General features: G+C 53.5%; 1 protein-coding gene across 4 annotated transcripts; it reads left to right on the top strand.

Annotated features, from left to right (window-relative positions):
- Positions 1-3,093: 3,093 nt before the first annotated feature.
- On the top strand, positions 3,094-13,266 carry UPK3A (uroplakin 3A). Of its 4 annotated transcripts, XM_070506735.1 has the most exons (7): positions 3,094-3,153; positions 5,729-5,858; positions 6,511-6,666; positions 7,582-7,861; positions 9,408-9,490; positions 11,129-11,261; positions 12,875-13,266. In XM_070506735.1, exons 1-7 carry the CDS (start codon positions 3,109-3,111, stop codon positions 13,032-13,034), a joined length of 987 nt encoding a protein of 328 aa, XP_070362836.1. In that variant the 5' UTR covers positions 3,094-3,108; the 3' UTR covers positions 13,035-13,266. The 4 variants fall into 4 exon arrangements, with proteins under 4 accessions (XP_070362836.1, XP_014719925.2, XP_044633930.1 ...); XM_014864439.3 differs by lacking the exons at positions 3,094-3,153; positions 5,729-5,858 and adding an exon at positions 5,308-5,464 and having other exon boundaries at positions 12,875-13,265; XM_070506736.1 differs by lacking the exons at positions 3,094-3,153; positions 5,729-5,858 and adding an exon at positions 5,353-5,587 and having other exon boundaries at positions 12,875-13,265.
- Positions 13,267-17,283: the final 4,017 nt, after the last annotated feature.

Genomic DNA, 17,283 nt, shown 5'->3' with positions numbered 1-17,283 from the left:
TCAATGGGTTAATGTGTGTAAAACGCTGAACACAGTCCCTGACACATGGGGACGAGTGTTGTTGTTTTGTTATTAGTTCAGGCAAGAAGGCATGGAGAGAGCCAAGTACACGTGTTAAGGGTGAACTGTGTCCCCCCAAAGTCCATATGTGGAAGTCCTAACCCCCAGAACCTCAGAATGTGACTGTACTTGGAGACAGGACCTTTAAAGAGGTGATTAAGGTTAAATGAGGTCATTAGGATGGGCCCTAATCCACCATGACTTACGTCCTTATGAGTAAACGAGATTAGGACCCAGACACACACAGAGGGACGACCACGTGGGGACACAGGGAGAAAATGGCCATCTGTGAGCCAAGGAGAGAGGCTCAGAGGGAACCAGCTCTGTCCACACCTTGATCCCGGACTCCCAGCCTCCAGCACTGTGAGGAACTAAGTTTCTGTGTTTGAAGCCCCCCAGTCGGTGGTTTTTGTTGCAGCAGCCTTTGCAAACTAATACAACGTGCCAGGTGAGGGTAGAAGGACCGGAAAGGAAGAGATGGAGGGGAGTCATCTGGGGGACAAGCGTGCCCAGGACGTAGCAGGCACTCCATGAACATCTGTTGAGTGAGGTTAGAGTCTACGTGAGAGGGGCCTGGAAGGGAGGACAGCGATGGCCCGGAGAAGGCAAGACGAGCCTTTCGGACCAGGCAGAGGGCGACAGAGGTTGCGGGAGAGGTGTCTCTAACCCCCGACACTGTCACGAGCACATTCACCCCACAACGGCACTTCCTGCCCTGCACGGGGTGCCTTGAGTGTCCCCACTTTACTGAGATAGAAACTAGGGCTCTGGAAAGGGGCAGGGACTGCCCCAGAGAGGACTGGAGCCTGGGCCCATCAGGACTACCACGGTGGGCATGTTCTGCAGGACAGGCGGCTGGAGCTTTGGAGAGATGTCGGGGTGCTGAGAGCAACTTGGAGCTGGGGGTGAATGGGCGAGCTCCCCATGGCCGGGGGCTTAGGTTTCTTTGCTTGCATTTTGTTTTGTCTCATTTTGTTTTCCAGTGACTGAATCTCAATGCCTTCATTGATCAACTCCGCTGCCTCTGATATACTCCAGGTTCATGAACAATGGGTGGACTTGGACGACAAATGTCAGTCCGTAAAAATTCTTGGAGGAAAACTCCACGTCTAGCTCAAGAGTTCCTTGTCTCCAGGGCATTTTGGTGCAAAGCTTGGCTTCCAGGACATCTTGGATGTAGCCAACACCGAAAGCCAGCGCTTGCCGTGGGGAGGATTACTCACAACGTCTCTGACTTCTAAAGGAAAGAGCCGTGGAAACCAGCTCAGGCCTCTCTGGCGCTTGGAGAAACATTTCTGGGTCAAGAATTTCCAACCCATAAATTCCCCGTGTTTCAAATTCACAGGAGGCCTGCGCAGGGCTGGGGTTTGCATAACCTTTCACATCACAGAACTTCCTGCTTCGTGGCCTCTGGACAAGCATATCAGGCTGGGCCAGGGTTCAGAAACACAGGCTGATGGATTGAGATATATAAACAGATCTAAAGTCAGACCGAAGCTCAGTGCCCTGGAATTTGTCTGATGAAAAAGGGGGGATTTTAAAGATACTTTTTTTGCACAAATTTTTTTGGAATGTCCACAGGGGGATTGGGCTCCAGCCTGGGGACGTTGGCAGGAGTCACGGCCTCTTTTTCACCCCAGTTTCCCTCCATCGACACCAGCGTGGGTGTTGCCCGAGAGAATTTGCCACAGTGACTCATCTCTGGCACTTGTCCCCTCTCCAGAAAGCACCAAACAAAAGTCAGCGTCTTTGAAGCGGAGACTTGTTTATAAACTCAAGGCTTTTTTTTTTTTTTGCAGAACATTTTTGGGCCTTAGCAGATTATTATTTTAACTTTTTCCCCCAGATGTTCTCTCCATATTTGGGCAAGGCAAGAGGCTACTTTTATTTGCTTTTTCATGCGAAACCACAGCATCTTGGAGAAGACAATGGCTTCCTGGGCCTTCTCCCAATCATGGGTGATCCTGGGCTGAGCCTTCAAGACCAACTCCGCTGCCTCTGATATTCTCCAGGTTCGCAAACAATGGGTGGACTTGGACGAGAAATGTCAGTCCATAAAAATTCTTGGAGGAAAACCCCACGTCTTGCTCAAGAGTTCTTATCTCCAGGGCATTTTTGTTCCCTGGAGATAAGGATCTGACCATCCACTCTTGGCCTGTCAGAGCTGAGAGGCCATCAAACCTCCTCCCCATCTTACAGAGGGGAAACTGAGGCCCAGAGAGAAGAACAGGGTGTTTGTGGCTGAGCATAGACTCTTTTTCTCCCAATATTTTTACTTTGAAAATTTCAGATCTATAGAAACATTTCAAGAACAGAACAACAAATACCCATATTTACCAATTGTTAACATTATGCTACATTTCCCTCACTCCATATATACGTGTGTGTGTTAGTTTCAGATATAGTGACACTTCACCCACAACACTCCAGCATGTGTCTCCTTCTGTGTAACCACAATACAACGATCAGACTCAGGAAATTTAATGTCCAATTGATGTTATTACCTAATACACATTGCATAATTCAAATTTCTCTTATTGCCATGCTAAGCATAATAGTGTTCATTGTAAATTATCTGCTTTTATCTAAGAATTAATCAAGGGTCGCTTGGTGCATTGAGCTGTTATTCTCCTTCAATCTACAACAGTTCTCAGCCTTTCCTTTGGTTTTTTCCTTTTTTTTCTTTTTTTTTCCTGAGGAAGCCTGGGCTTGAACTAAAATCTACTGCTAATCCTCCTCTTTTTGCTGAGGAAGACTGGCCCTGAGCTAACATCTGTGCCCATCTTCCTCCACTTTATATGTGGGACACCTGCCACAGCATGGCTGGACAAGTGGTGCATAGGTCTGCATCCTGGATCCGAACCGACGAACCCGAGCCGCCAAAGCAGAACATGGAAACTTAACTGCTGCACCACTGGGCCAGCCCAATAGTGACATTTTCAAAGCATCCACGTTGGTGGATTTGTAAAAAGTCCCTCAATTGGGATGTCTGGTTATTTCCTGCTGATTGCATTCAGATTAAGCTTTTTGGGCAGGAAGGCCACATAGATGACACCAAGCCCTTCTCAGAGCCGTGACACCAGGACGCACAAGGTGAGTCTGTCCCATTATCTGTGATGCTAGGTTGATTGTTTAGGTTCGCGTTCTCAGATTTCTGCATACCTTCTTCCCTAAAAATCCTTCACAGTGGATGTTTTAGCGTCCTTTGAGATGATTCCTTCTCAAATCAGTTATGACCAGGATGGTTATAAAATGATGCTTTTTTGTTTTGTCATTCCTTCTATGTTTATTACTTGGTGTTCTTTTTTTTTTTTTTTTTAAGATTTTATTTTTTCCTTTTTCTCCCCAAAGCCCCCGGTACATAGTTGTATATTCTTCGTTGTGGGTTCTTCTAGTTGTGGCATGTGGGACGCCGCCTCAGCGTGGTTTGATGAGCAGTGCCATGTCCGCGCCCAGGATTCGAACCAACGAAACACTGGGCCGCCTGCAGCGGAGCGTGTGAACTTAACCACTCAGCCACGGGGCCAGCCCCTGGTGTTCTTCTTTAAAGAAGAATTTTTCCTTCTCTGTTAAAACAATTTTTAAAGTATCAGCATGAACTCATGAATTTGTACTTTATCCAGTGGGCTAAATGTGTTACTTCCATTCTTTATTTTGTCCTCAAATTTTCCCCCATCTGGCTATTGGGAGCCCCTTCAGGCAACCTTCTGTGCCTGCATCTTTGACACAGCCACATCGTTCTTCCAGCGTTTCTTTACTTTCTAGGCTCCTCTTGTTTCTTTACTTTCTAGGCTCCTCTTGACTTTCCCTCTCCCCACCCCGAAGCTGCCATCTCCCAATGGGGCCCTGGTGCCTTTTACGGGGGAACGGTGTTTCGAATCCAAGAATGCTAAGTGAGTTCGCTGCAACTGTGTGTCTCTGCTTCTAGGCCCTTTCGGTGGATGGAGCCAGGAAGTTACTATTTTTTCATAATGCTACTAATCAAAAACACCATAGAGTTATTCTTCTCCTTCCTCCATTCCAAATCTCCCTTACACTATAACGAGAACCCCGTCCCAGGGTACCCCCAAAGTTGCTTCGGAATTGCTCTGTTCTCCCCCACTGCCTCTCTAGTGAGGACCAGCGTTCTGTCACAGTCCTCATTGTCCTAAGAGTATTCTCCACCGAAGGAGTATACCCAGACGAGCCCGCTGCGAAACCTCTCACATATAGTCTTTTTCTTTTTTTTTTTTGAGCAAGATTAGCCCTGAGCTAACATCTGCCACCAAGCCTCCTCTTGTTTGTTGAGGAAGACTGGCCCTGAGCGACCGTCTGTGCCTATCTTCCTCTACTTTATATGTGGGATGTCTGCCACGGCATGGCTGGACAAGCGGTGTGTAGGTCTGCACCCAGGATCCAAACCAGCAAACCCTGGGCTGCTGAAGCGAACGTGCGAACTTAACCACTGCGCCACCAGGCTGGTCCCTCACATGCAGTCTTTGTCTTCTCTTCTTCCGCACGTGGTTATGTCATCAATGTCATACACAGATTGGTTTGTTAGTTCCTGTTGGTTTCCAGTTTTAGTTTTCCCCCATCCTCACTGGCTTCTATTTACAGTACCCTCGATGAGCAGAATCCTGACGCTGGGGGCAGCCATCTAGGCCAGGTGAAGTCCCCATCACTATTTTCAAACGCTCCCCCAGGATGAGGCCTCAAAACCGAGTTCCACCCCTTTTCAAGCATCCCTGGGCTGGGCGGCAGGATTCCTGTGTTCCATCAGCCTCTGCATTTCCAGGGAGGCTGCTCGGCCCTGGGCAGTCCCTGGCCTCTCTGGGCCCTGGCCTTGCGCCTGTGAACTGAAAGGGTCACTCCAGAGGTCTCTGGACAGCTCACAGACCCAATGTTTCCACGACAGCACTTTCACTGGTTGACCCGTTTCATCTTCATAACGGTCCAGTGAAGCTCTGGAACATGGTGGGGTCTCCATAAATAGTTGTGGGAATTAGCACCCTCACTTTACAGTTTGGAAACTGAGGCTCAAAGAGGGGATTGCTTGCCTCCCAAGGTCTCATTAGGCGAGAGACTCCGTGAAAGCACCGCCCCAGGCTCAGGCACACAGTAGGCACTTTGGTAAGGGCCCAGGGAAGGTCCGGTGGGACAGATTTGTGAGCTGGGGGACCTCGCGGCCGGGTTTGGGGGGAGCCCGGGGCGGGGCGTATGCAAATAGCCCACGAAGAGGCCCAGGATTGGCCGGCGCCGATGGGGGCGGGGCGTGCCGAGAGCCCTGGGCCGACAGGTGCTCCGGCGGGAGAGTCGCGGTGCACGGTCGCCTGCTGGACCGCGCGCCTGGCGCTGCCGCGGCTCGTCCCGGCGATGCCTCCGCTCTGGGCCCTGCTGGCCCTGGGCTGCCTGCGGCTCAGCTCGGGTAAGCGGGGCATGAGAGGAGGGGGCCGTGCCCAGGGAGGGCGGACAGCTCTGTCCGGGTGGCGTCCTGCACCCTGACCCTCCGCAGGAGTCCTGAGAGAAGCCTGAATGAGGAGTGACGTCGGTATGGAGAACTTCACTTATTCACTCCAGGAAATGGCACGGATGACTGCTCTGTGCCAGGTCATGTGCAGGCGCCAGGGACCCAGATATTAATAATAATAGCCAATATCGATTAATAAGCTTCCTTTGGTGGGGATTCCAGGGCTCATGGATTGCAGAGCCCTGTGATGGGTGCTGCAAGAGACAGACATACTGGGGACTGTGGGAGAGCAGAGAAGGGACAGGACTGACTCATGGTGATGCCTGGACTCAGGAGACGGAGGACGTTTCAGGTGAAGCAGCAGCATGGGCGAGTTCAGGGAGGGGGGAGGAGGTGTAGGCTATCCTGGGAAACTCCCGTACCGTGTTCATCCGTGTGGCTGGAGCATGGGGTGAGGGGGTGTGCGTAGAGGTGAGGCTGGACACCCCACAAAGCAAAGCCCAGAACTTCAGGGTCTCACTGCTCCTCCAGAGAGGCTGGCCTGTGTTAGAGGGCAGTGGGGAGCCCCGGAAGGGCCTCGCAGGACGGTGACACAGTCAGATTAGAGAGTGTGTTAGAGAGGAGGGGATGGGGGAGGGCTTGTTCCCAGGGTCCAGGGGAAGAGGGTGGGACTCCAAGACCGGGCTGAGGGGGTGGAGAGATGCTTGGGACCGACAATGGGATTCTGGGCGACTGAATGTCTGCAGGGGCAGAGAGAGGGCAGCAGTTCAGCTGGACTGCCCAGTTTTTGGCCAGGATGCCTGGGTGGGGGCAGGGGTCCTGCCCATGTCTGAGACAGGTTCCTGAGATACCTGCGGGGAGGGTGAAACCCAGTGCTTAGCACATAGTAGGTGCTCAGTAACTGCATGCAGACATGTGTGCGTGTCGGAGGGGAGGGCAGAGGGTGCTCCTGGGTGTGGACAGTCCTGCCAGGGGTCAGCTCCTATCCTCATTGCCTCCACCAGGTGTGGATCTCCAGCCCCAACTGGCCAGCGTGACCTTTGCCACCAACAACCCCACCCTCACCACCGTGGCCTTGGAAAAGCCTCTGTGTCTGTTTGACAGCTCAGCAGCCCTCCATGGCACCTATGAGGTCTACCTCTATGTTCTGGTTGACTCGGGTAAGGGGCCTGCTTCCCTTGGGCTCTGCTGAAAGGGACTTTGACCTGTCCGAAGGGAGGAGGGCAGGAGGCAGGTAGAGGGATGCTCCATCCTTGTAATTAAACTACCCCCATGCACCTTACCAGCATGCACTGGTGTCTGCTCTGTTCCAGCCCTGGGCCAGGTGCTGTGGTCACAGACATGTCCTTGCCCTGGAGGGACAGCAGTCTCATGGGGAAAATAATAGCAGCACCAATCACTGAGTACCTACATCATGCCAGGTGCTTGGCACACCTTAGAGCTAAAACTTACAGCAAGCCCGCCAGTAACTTATAATGCTCATCACGGAGCAAAGAATCAAGGCTGAGAGAGACAGAATAACTCACTGGAGCTCCCAGAGCTGGAGAGTGACTCCAGACTCTCTGGTCCTCAAGCCCAAGTCCTTCCTGAGGCTTCCGGAGATGGTTCAAGATCAGTGTTTTCCAGGGAAGCCTGCTGGCTCAGGCCCAGCCCTCACCTGTTCACTGGCAGCGGTCCTGGGCTTCCAAGAGAAGGAAGCCAATGGCAACTGCTTACGTGTCTAACAACCAGTCATTTACAACAGCCACTTAGGGTCATTGTTTTATTCTTCCGGCAAACATCTATTGACTGCCTACCTGTGCCCAATCTGTAGGCACTGTGGGGTATTTTTTGCCCACTTCACAGACTAGGGTCCAGAGAGGTAAAGTGAGTTGTCCAAGATCACTCAGCTAGTAAGGAAGAGTCCTCAAGGTTTGTCTCCCTTGAGGGCAGGGACTGAACCTGCTCCGTGCCTGTGACCACAGGGCTCAGCACAGCCCTGGCACAGAGAGGATGCTCAGGGTGTTTGATGAGTGACCTAGTGAGTGACTGAGCTGGGGTGGCCAGGAACCTCACTCCCCACACTGCCTCTACAGCCAGCTCCAGGAATGCCTCTGTGCAGGACAGCACCAAGACCCCGCTGAGCTTGACATTCCAGCAAACCAAGGGAGGGAGGACAGGCCCCTACAAGGCCTCGGCCTTTGACCTGACCCCTTGCAGCGACCTGCCCAGCTTGGATGCTGTCTGGGATGTGTCCCAGGCCTCGGAGATCCTGAACGCATACCTGATCAGGGTGGGCACCAATTCAACCTGCCTGTCCGACCCCAACTTCCAGGGCCTCTGCAACCCACCCCTGTCAGCGGCCACAGAATACAGGTGGGTGTGAGCAGCCCCCAGCCCCGACTCAGGAAGACCCAGAGCCAGCGACGTGTGAAAGACCACATTTCTCGAGAGCCTACTGCATGCCAGGACTGTCCCGGGTCCCCCACAGGGCTTCCTGGGTGTGCAACCTTGCCCAGGGCCCTATGCCATCTTGAAATTCTTGTTTTTAACAAGAGTCCCACATTTTCCTTTTGCGCGGGGCTCCGCAACTTGTCTCATCACCTGTGTGATGTGGGGTGGTGGTCCCCAACCCAACCCCCTTCGTTTGACAGGACAGGAAACTGGTCCAGACAGGGAAGGGTCTCTCCTCCAGACAAGCTGGGGCCCAGCATGAGCTAGAGCCCCATCAAAGGCTTTTCCATCCCCCACCTGACCCTCCGCTTTTTCCCCACTCCTTCCAGCACACCCTTCTGTGGCCCGCCCTACCACAGCAGGTCCCTCATTCATTTCTATATGTATTTTCTGAGCATCTTCTCTGTGCAGAGCTTGGGGTTCAGCCCTGACCACTGGGCAGGGGGTCTTACCTGGTGCCAAAGCCTCGGTTACACCCACTCCTGTTACCATGGAGACGCCTAGGTTGGGGTCTCTGTACCTTTTAGGCTGCATTTGGGGCCCAGGCCATCACTCCCCTGCCATCCTCCCGGTGGACCTGCTCCTCCTTTGGTCTCAGCCACCAGGCAGGACATGAGTCCTTGGTCTCCTCTTGTCCACCCTCAACCCTTACCTCTGACCTTGTTCTTAGTGTGGGACAACCTCTCCCTTCTGCTTGATCGCAAAGCCCACCCTGCCCAGGGGACACAGGGCTCACGTATTGTAGCCTCTGGAATTCTCATCTTCAAACCTAAAGAAGGAGAGGATTAAGCAAAACACTGGATGCTACAGAGATTTTAAGGGTCTTCATTTCGTTTAAGTGTTAAACTAGAGGCTGTCGATTTCTTAGTTCTCCATCACTTAAAGAAATCACCAACTTCTTAGAACTTCCATCGTTTAAACTGACCGACAGCAGGCCGCAGGTGTTTTATACCGTATTGCCTCATCTTCCTTTACGACTCGTGACACTTGAGTGGGGTTTTCTCTGTATAAAATGTATCCCTTATCCCAGGGCAGCGGATTGGGAATGGCTATTATTATTTTTTTAAGTCCTTTTTGTGATACCAAGGGTCAGGCGGGGAATAGTGGAAAGCCAAAATGCAAGGTGCACAAATGGTTCAATGCTCCGCAGATATGCTACACACCTCATGTATCTAATAGAGAAACAGGCGGCCCCCAGAGGGAGAGCCTGGAGGAGGGCCACTGACCAAAGGCTTCCTGGAGGAGGTGGCCTCTGAGCTGGGGAAAGGGTTGGGGCAGTAATATGTGGCAAAGGTGCCGATGCAAAGTCCAGCACGCTCCTGTTGCCCAGAGCCCATCCTGTGGCCACCGACTTTTCCACCTCCTCAAACCCCGCCTGTCCTCGACCCCAGCCATCCTAGTCCCTCCCACTGCCTGTGGCCCTGGCTCTCAGGATGGATAGAAGTCATCCTCACTCATCTCCTTCCAGGTTCAAGTATGTCCTCGTCAATATGTCCACAGGCTTGGTACAGGACCAGACCCTGTGGTCGGACCCCATCCGCACCAACCGACGTAAGTGGAGGGGTGGGCTGGGGGTGCTCCTCAAGGGAACCTGAGAAAGCCAACTCACACTGTTGGGTTGAGGAATGAAACACATCTTAAAAGAGTTTAGCCCCCACCTTCATCCTCCCTCCCTCCCTTCCTTGAGGGCCCGCTGTGACAGAGGAAGGTGGAGGATACGCTGGGTGTTTGGCCCGGGGTGGGGGTGGGATGGGGCAGGGGTGGCAACTGCAGTCAAAGCCAGCCCACCCTGTTATCCTGCATTAGACCCTAACCAGCCCCTTTGTTGAGTCCTCACAACAACAAAGCTCGTCACCATGTAAGATGGTTTCAGAGGCTCAGCCTTAGCCGCAGGGGTGTGGACCCGGGAGGGCGGTGCCCCTCTCTGCCCCACTGCCCCAGTCTCCTTTGGAGCCTGGAGGATTCTCCTAAAGGCGGGAGGTTCAGAGGCCCAGGCGGTTGCCTGTGGTCCTGCCCTGGCCCTTCCTCAAAACTCTATCCGAGTTCTCAACACAGATCCGAGGTTTAAATACACAGAACCGTGTCTGCTGAACCGTAGGGGCAATGGAAGAGATTTCTGAGGGTAATTTTGATGGCATGTGACCTAAATTTAGAACTCCCCTCCCACCACCCCTTGGCCCCCTAAGATAAGACACTGGCACCCAAGATGGGCCCAGCATGGAGCAAAATATTTCTCCTGTAGAGCCTCCTGCCACCCCATGGTAATCTTATGGGTCAATTAGTGTCTCTGAAAGGTTGCCTCAGGTCACAAGCTAGTGAGGGGTGTAGACAGGCATGTGTGTGGCTGGGGTGGCTCCTTCCCACCCTCGCTTCCTGCCCGCCCTCCTGGGACATGCCCATGCATCGCAGTCCCACTGAGGCAGCACTGCCTCCGGACTGAGAGTCTTGAGTTCAAGTCCAGCCTCTGAGCCTCGCTGCTGTGTGAGCCCTTCAGGACCTCAGCCTCCGTCTGAGAAGCGGGAAGAGGAATCCTTGCTGCCTCCCCAGCGGGCTTCCTTTGGGTAACCCAGACAAAAGCACTGGGCCCGGCTCTCTTGTGGCAGGGCCGGAAGGTCAGCGGGGAGAGTGTGCCCTTCAGGACCAGAGACCTCTAGGCTTGAGTCTGAAGTCCCTTGATGGAACTCACTCCCTCTAAGCAGCAGGGGGCCATGTGCAGGATGGGGGTCTCATGGGATCTACATGGACAATGGTCAGAAAGCAGCCAGCTCACCATTGGACCTATAAATGTTTGTTCACTTAGTTTCAAAACCATGACACTGACCAGAGCGGAGGGAGAGCACAGTCCACCTGGCTCCGTTACACCAGTGTCCTTGGCTTCACCTGTGTTTTAATTGTTTATAGTCTGTATCCCATCCACCTCACCTGATGACTTGAGTCAGTTTTTAATATAAAATTATGCAAAAAGTCACTTAAAAGAAGCGACCAGACACACAACAGAGAAAGTTGAGAAGCGGGATGTGGGGGCAAGCAGGGTCATTGCCCTTTACACCTGGGGGGAGACGTCGCTGACCTGGGCCCAGCTTCCTCCCTGAGATTGGCAGCCGCCAGGGCAAAGGGGACCCCTGTGCATCCTGGGACAAGGCTGAGGGGTGCAGTGTCTGGGGAGTAACTGGGCCTGCGTCTCGTTAGTCACCCCGTACTCAGCGATCGACACGTGGCCGGGCCGGCGGAGTGGGGGCATGATCGTCATCACGTCCATCCTGGGCTCCCTGCCCTTCTTCCTGCTCGTGGCCTTTGCTGGCGCCATCGTCCTCAGCCTCGTGTGAGTACCTGCCAGCTGGAGGGCAGGACTCGGGGACACACTGGACGCGCTCCACCGGGAGGGGCTTCCGAGGCAGGAGAGAGCCCAGGAGGCGGGGAGCTGCCTTCCACCCTGGGTGGCGAGGGGCTCAGCACCGGGTTTTGTGGGCAGATCCCAGAGCTGACACATACAGCTGTGCAACCGTGGGCAGGTGTCTTATCCTGCTACGCCTCAGCTTCCTCCTCTGGAGAATGGAGATGCTAATGAGCACTATCCATCCACCCGTGGAGTTGGGAAGGTTAAGTGAGAGGATCTCTATAGAGTCCTCAGGGTGGTATCCGGATACTCAACGAGTGTTAGCTTTTGTTGTCATTATCATTCACCCACTTGCAGTGCAGATGGGGAAACTGAGGCCTGAGGGGGGAAGGGTGGCCCAGGGTCACCCAGCCAGTTAAAACAGAGCTGGGGCCCGAGCCCTGGTCTCCTGACTCCACTAACAGCTCTGAAGTGTGTCAATTTGGACTAGGACTCGAGGGCTCCCGTGGGGTGTGTTGAGCAGCTAACGGGGCTGCCTGGTCCCTAACCCTGAGCAGATGGAGCAGGGGGTGAATCAAGGCACCTGCAGGTGTTGTGGGACTCCAGAGGAGTGCAGGACAGATCCTGCATGGAGCATCACGGTGGGCTTCCTGGAGGAAGGAACAGCAGGAACAAACCCTCATCAGGACAGGGGTGAATTGAAAAGCTACATGCAGTGTGCTTCTCTGTGGCGGGGAGGGAGCCCCAGGGGCCTGTGAGGATAGACAGGGTGCTGTCCCAGTGCAGGGTGGGGGAGGGCAGATGGAAAAGCTTTTAGAGTAGATGAAATTAAGTGGATATGGAGAAATTAGCCAGGCAGGAAGAGATACGTGGGGTGGGTGGGGGATGGAGTGGGGGCAGTGACCCTGGAACTCAGGTTGCCATCTGACACTTAAGATAATAAAAACACAAGTGATAAATGAGATTAGCAGCCAAGAGACTGGTCTGTCTGGCCAGAGCTGGGAGCAGTCAGGACCGGGTTATGTCCCTCCCTCCCTTCAGGTGGCTCCCTAATCCGGCACCCAGGGCCTCTCAGCTGACGTCAGCCTGGCTCTTCCGTTATCCCTCCCAGCATCCCTAATCCTGCTCTAGCTGCGCCAAACTTCCCACTGTTGTCCCAGACACTCCCGCCCTTTCTATCAAATACCTGGAATGCCTTTCTCTGCCCTGACTCTCCTTCTTCAGGCAGGAGGATTAACTGCTTCCTCCTCCAGGAAGCCCTCCTGTGGCTCCCACTTGGACTTGTCCATTCTGTCTGGTCATTGTTAGCTGTGGTCCATCTCCTTAGCTCTGTGGGGACATGGGACAATGGCCTCTAAGTATCCAGCTCATGGTAAGACCTTTAATAAGTGGTTTGTTCACATAGTTCCAAATGGTGACCCTTTCCTTATCCTAGTGCCTGGCACACAGTAAGTGCTCTGGAAAGACTAGTCTATGGGATGAATGCCTAAGATGACATCTGTGAAAGCAGTGTCTAAGTAAAGAGGTCCCTGACCAGCTCAAGGGGTTTGGGCATGCCCTGTGCCCCTAACACCGGCTCTCTTTATCCCCTCGGTCAGGGACATGGGCACTTCTGATGGGGAAACCACGCACGACTCCCAGATCTCTCAGGAGGCCGTCCCCAGGTCCCTGGGGAGTTCGGAGGCTTCGTACACGTCTGTGAACCGGGGACCGTGCCTGGACAGGGCCGAGGTGTATGCCAGCAAGCTCCAGGACTGAGCCGGGCACCGCCCCGGGGTGCAGCATTCTCCCCGAGGGCCTTGCCCAGGGGTCTGCGGGCAGCTGGTGTCCACAGCCTGCCCCCACCCAGGCGGAAATGGGGCATGCTGGTCCCACTGCAGGAAAACACTTAATAAAGTCTTCCCAAGATTTTGAGTTCGTTCAACACTTGCAGAATGAATGAGTGAGATGAATGAATAAATGAATGAATGAATCCGTGTCATTGTGAGAGTTTCTCTAGGGGGTGGGTGCAGGGGACTAATTTTCTGTCAAGGCGAAGGCGCTGAGAACTAAGAAAATCAGGGCTGCCGGAACACCTGGGCGCTGCCCTTGAGGCTCGGTCTCCTCCTCTGCAGAATGGGGCCGTCAGCACCTCCCCTCCTGGAGACGGCTGTATGTGCTGTTATTAGATGGCGTTTGGGGTTTGCTGGCTGTGACTGTCAACTCGTCCTGTCACCCCTGACAGTCGTCTCTTTCTCTCTGGGGCTCAGCTCCCTTGTCTGCAAAACAGGCTGAAATACGCAATTCCTTTCAAGGGCATGCACGCCTGGGTTCCTTCACAGCTTCCCCTGAGGACTTCATGGTGGGCGGGCTGAAAAGGCTTCTCAACACGGAGGAGGGGCACCAAGTCTGCTGGGGGGGGCGAACAGGCTCTCCCAGTGCCCGTCTCTGTTCAAATGTCTCCGTACTGCCTTCTGAGTTAGGTAGCAAGACCACTTCCCCTTGGGGACAAGCAAAACAAGTCGCAGTTCCACTTCCCATCACTGAAACAGCAGAGATTGGCAGAGCAGGGTTGGTTAAAACAGGAACGCTACCCGACAGTGGCGAGGGAGGCAGCCCCAGCAGGCTATGGGTGCTCTAAGGGCACAGGATCATCCTCCAGCGGCACAGATGCTGAGACAGGCACAGACCCCCCAGAGGGATCCATAAGTGAGAAGGCGGAAGGCAGAAGCCCGGAGGAGAGGAAGAAGCCTGAAGGCAGGGAGGGGTCAGGAAAAGCCCAAGCAGTCCACAGAAGTCCGAGTGGCTGGAGCCAGGGGAGCCAAGTCCCTGGCCGGGGGAACAGGGGGAGGGAGTGGCGGGTGCTGCCCCTGGGAGGGTACCCAGCCTGGGTGTGCCCTGGACCACCTCCTGGATCCCTTGAGGCTGTCTTCTAGGCCCCAAAAGGCTGGCCTGGGCAGTCTCTGGAATTCCCGCTCCCTCCACCCCTGTGCAACCTCTCCAAACCCCGCCTCCTTTAGGGCCATCCTTCCTGCACTTGACAGAATCCTCAACAGCAGCAGAGGGGAGGGCAAAGCTTCCTTGACGGCTGCCCTTGTTAAAAACGCATGCAAATTTTCCATTCTCCCCACCCCCCCTCCAGGGAGATTAGCCCTGAGCTAACATCCACCGCCAATGCTCCTCTTTTTGCTGAGGAAGACTGGCCCTGAGCTAACATCTGTGCCCATCTTCCTCTATTTTGTATGTGGGATGACTGTCACAGCATGGCTTGATAATCTGTGCCTAGGTCTGTGCCCAGGATCCGAACTGGCAAACCCCAGGCTGCTAAAGCAGAACTCAACTGCTGCACTACCAGGCCAGCCCCTCCATTCTGTTTTATAACATGCCTGTATTTATTTTATTTTTTAAATTGAGGTCAGATTCACATAACATAAAATTAACCATTTTACAGTGAACAATTCAGTGGCATTTGGTACATTTTCAATACTGTGCAACCATCACCTCTATCTGGCTCCAGAGCGTTTCCATCACCCTCCAAGGAAGCCTTACACACATTAAGCAGTTACCTCCAAGTGCCTGACCAGCACCAGTCTGCTTTCTGTGTCTATGGATTCATCTATTCTTGACATGTCATGTCAATGGAATCATACAATATGTGACCTTTCATGCCTAGCTTCTTCCACTTTGCATGTTTTTGAGGTTCATCCACATTGTAGCATTTATCAGTACTTCATTCCTTTTGGCAGCTGAATAATATTCCATTGTATGGATTTATCACTCATCCATTGACGGACATTTGGGTTGTTTCCACCTTTTGGCCATTGTGTCACTTGCTGACTTTTTTAGAATAGTGCTGCTATGAACGTGCATGTTCATGTATTTGTTTCAACACCTGTTTCCCATTGTCCTGGGTATGGAGGCCTGGGAGTGGAATTGCTGGGTCATATGGTTTTTCTGTGTTCAACTTTTGGAGGAACCACCAACTTTTCCACAGTGGCTGCACCATTTTGCATTCCTACCAGAATTGTAACCTGTATTTATTTTAAAATCAGAATATGCTGAGGTGCAATGGTTGCTTTGGAGAACGCCCCTTACTAACTCTATGGGTTTGGGTACCCCCTTAGTCTGGGTCCATTTCCCCACTGGAAAAGCAGGACCCCCAGGTAACCTGAGCCCCACTCCGTTGGCAACAGCTGCCCCCTCGTGGGGGTGGCTGGTCAGTGGCTGTCTCTTGATGCTGAGTCCAGGCCTCCTTCCGCTGGCCTGGCTAATCGAGGCCCCAGGGACCGTGAACGTCAGCTGCCGAGAAACTTCAGCAACAGCGCACGACACAGAAGGTGGAAGGACCAAACTGATTCAACACAGATGGGCAAACATGTTTCGGGGCTGTAAGTGAGCAAATGAATGACCCCAGTCTATTTGCTCAGGCAGGACCCAGCTCCCTCCGTGACGAGTCTCATCTCCCCAGAGAGCATTCATCCCCTCTTCTGGCCCCGATGAGACCCTGTTGGGAGAGGCTGCTGGTCTTGTAGGGAAAGCGCAGCCTCTCTGGAATCAGACGGGTCTGACTTACCTATTAGCTAAGAGACCTTGGGTGAGCCGCTTCATCTCTTGCAGCCTCAGTTTCCTCATTTGTAAAAAGGGGCTGTGAATGGAACCTACCCACTCTCTGGTCATGAGGGTCAAACAGAACAATGCGTGTCAACTGTCATAATTGTTCTTCCCTCCATCACAGCCCCCCTTGCTCTCGGTTGTAATGGTCTATAACAATGTCTAGACTGAGCTGGAGGGCAGAGTAAATGTCGGATCCATTTCCGTGACCCCCACACCCAGCTCAGCATGTGGCAGGGGAGGAAGCAGCTTAGCAATAACAGTGATTCACATGACCATTTCTTGAACACCTACTACGTGCTTGGTGCTTCACAGAGGGGAGGATGCATCCGGTGGCAGGAACACATTTGGCACATCCAAGGCCAGCAAGAGGGTGAGCCTGTGACCAAGGGGGACGGCTGAGGGAGATGAGGTCAGAGGTGGGGAGGCCTTGAGGGCCACCATAGGGAGGCTGGACTCTATTCTGGGCATGATGGGAAGCCATCGAAGAGTTTTTTTACCGAGGCAGTGACCTTTGTAAAACCCACTTTGCTGCCCCGTGAAGGATGGATTTGGGGGCAGGGAGACCCCTTAAGAGGCTCCTGCAACAACCCAGGCTAGAGGTTCCGAGAGGCTCAGCCTGGGGTGGACAGAGTGGGGTGGGGTGTGATCCTGATGGGGAAACTGAAGAACTTGCTGATGGATTGGCTGTGGGGAAGAGGCAAAAGGACTTCTGGGTTTGGGGCCAGGGCCGCTGAGTACCTGGTCATGCCCTCAACCAAAATGGGGACAAGCAGGTTAGGTTGGAGGAAATCAGGAAGTTGGGGTAAGTAAAATATAAGCTGCTAATGATGTAGGAAGTGGAGCTGAGTAGGCAATGGGATACCCAGGTCTGGAGCAACTCGGGAGGAAGGAGACGTCAGGGTTGGAGGTATCAGAGTGGGGCAGATGAGCTGGTACCCCCAGTTAGTCATCGACTGCGATTTGAAATACTTCCCCTCCCTGCTGTTATCGGGCCCCGCCGTGGGACCTGCTCGGGGCCACTTCTGAGCAGATATTCAAGAGCCATTGGGTGGTTCCCTGTCGCTCTTTTTTCTCTAGCAGGAGAACATCATCTCCCAGGGCTGCTCTGTCCGCCTGGGGCCCAAATGAAGAAGACATATGGAGCAGAGCCACAACCGACATGTAAGGCAAACAGGAAATAAAGCTTGCGTTGTAGACCACTGAAACTTCAGGGTTGGTTGTCACCGGAGAGGAACAGCTCCGAGCTGGTGCCCAGATGCCCTTGCACATGTCCACACGGGTCTCGTAGGCAAGCCTTCCCCACAGCTGCTCCGCATCTCAGCCAAACGCCCTGGGAGCCTCCCAGAACACGGGAGCACGGAGGGCTGGGGGTGCTGCCACAAGGCCCTGTCCCACCAGCCTCCTCATCTCCCTG

Source organism: Equus asinus, chromosome 4, assembly GCF_041296235.1.
Source record: "Equus asinus isolate D_3611 breed Donkey chromosome 4, EquAss-T2T_v2, whole genome shotgun sequence".
Lineage (NCBI taxonomy): Eukaryota > Metazoa > Chordata > Mammalia > Perissodactyla > Equidae > Equus > Equus asinus.
This window is presented reverse-complemented; position numbering and strand designations above follow the sequence as displayed.

Excerpts from the sequence above, each read along its gene's own strand:
- UPK3A (XM_070506735.1), top strand. The coding sequence starts at position 3,109 with ATGACACCAAGCCCTTCTCAGAGCCGTGACACCAGGACGCACAAG. Across the intron at positions 3,154-5,728 it reads GTGACACCAGGACGCACAAG|GGCTCATGGATTGCAGAGCC; the intron begins GTGAGTCTGTCC and ends TGGGGATTCCAG. Across the intron at positions 11,262-12,874 it reads GCCATCGTCCTCAGCCTCGT|GGACATGGGCACTTCTGATG; the intron begins GTGAGTACCTGC and ends CCCCTCGGTCAG.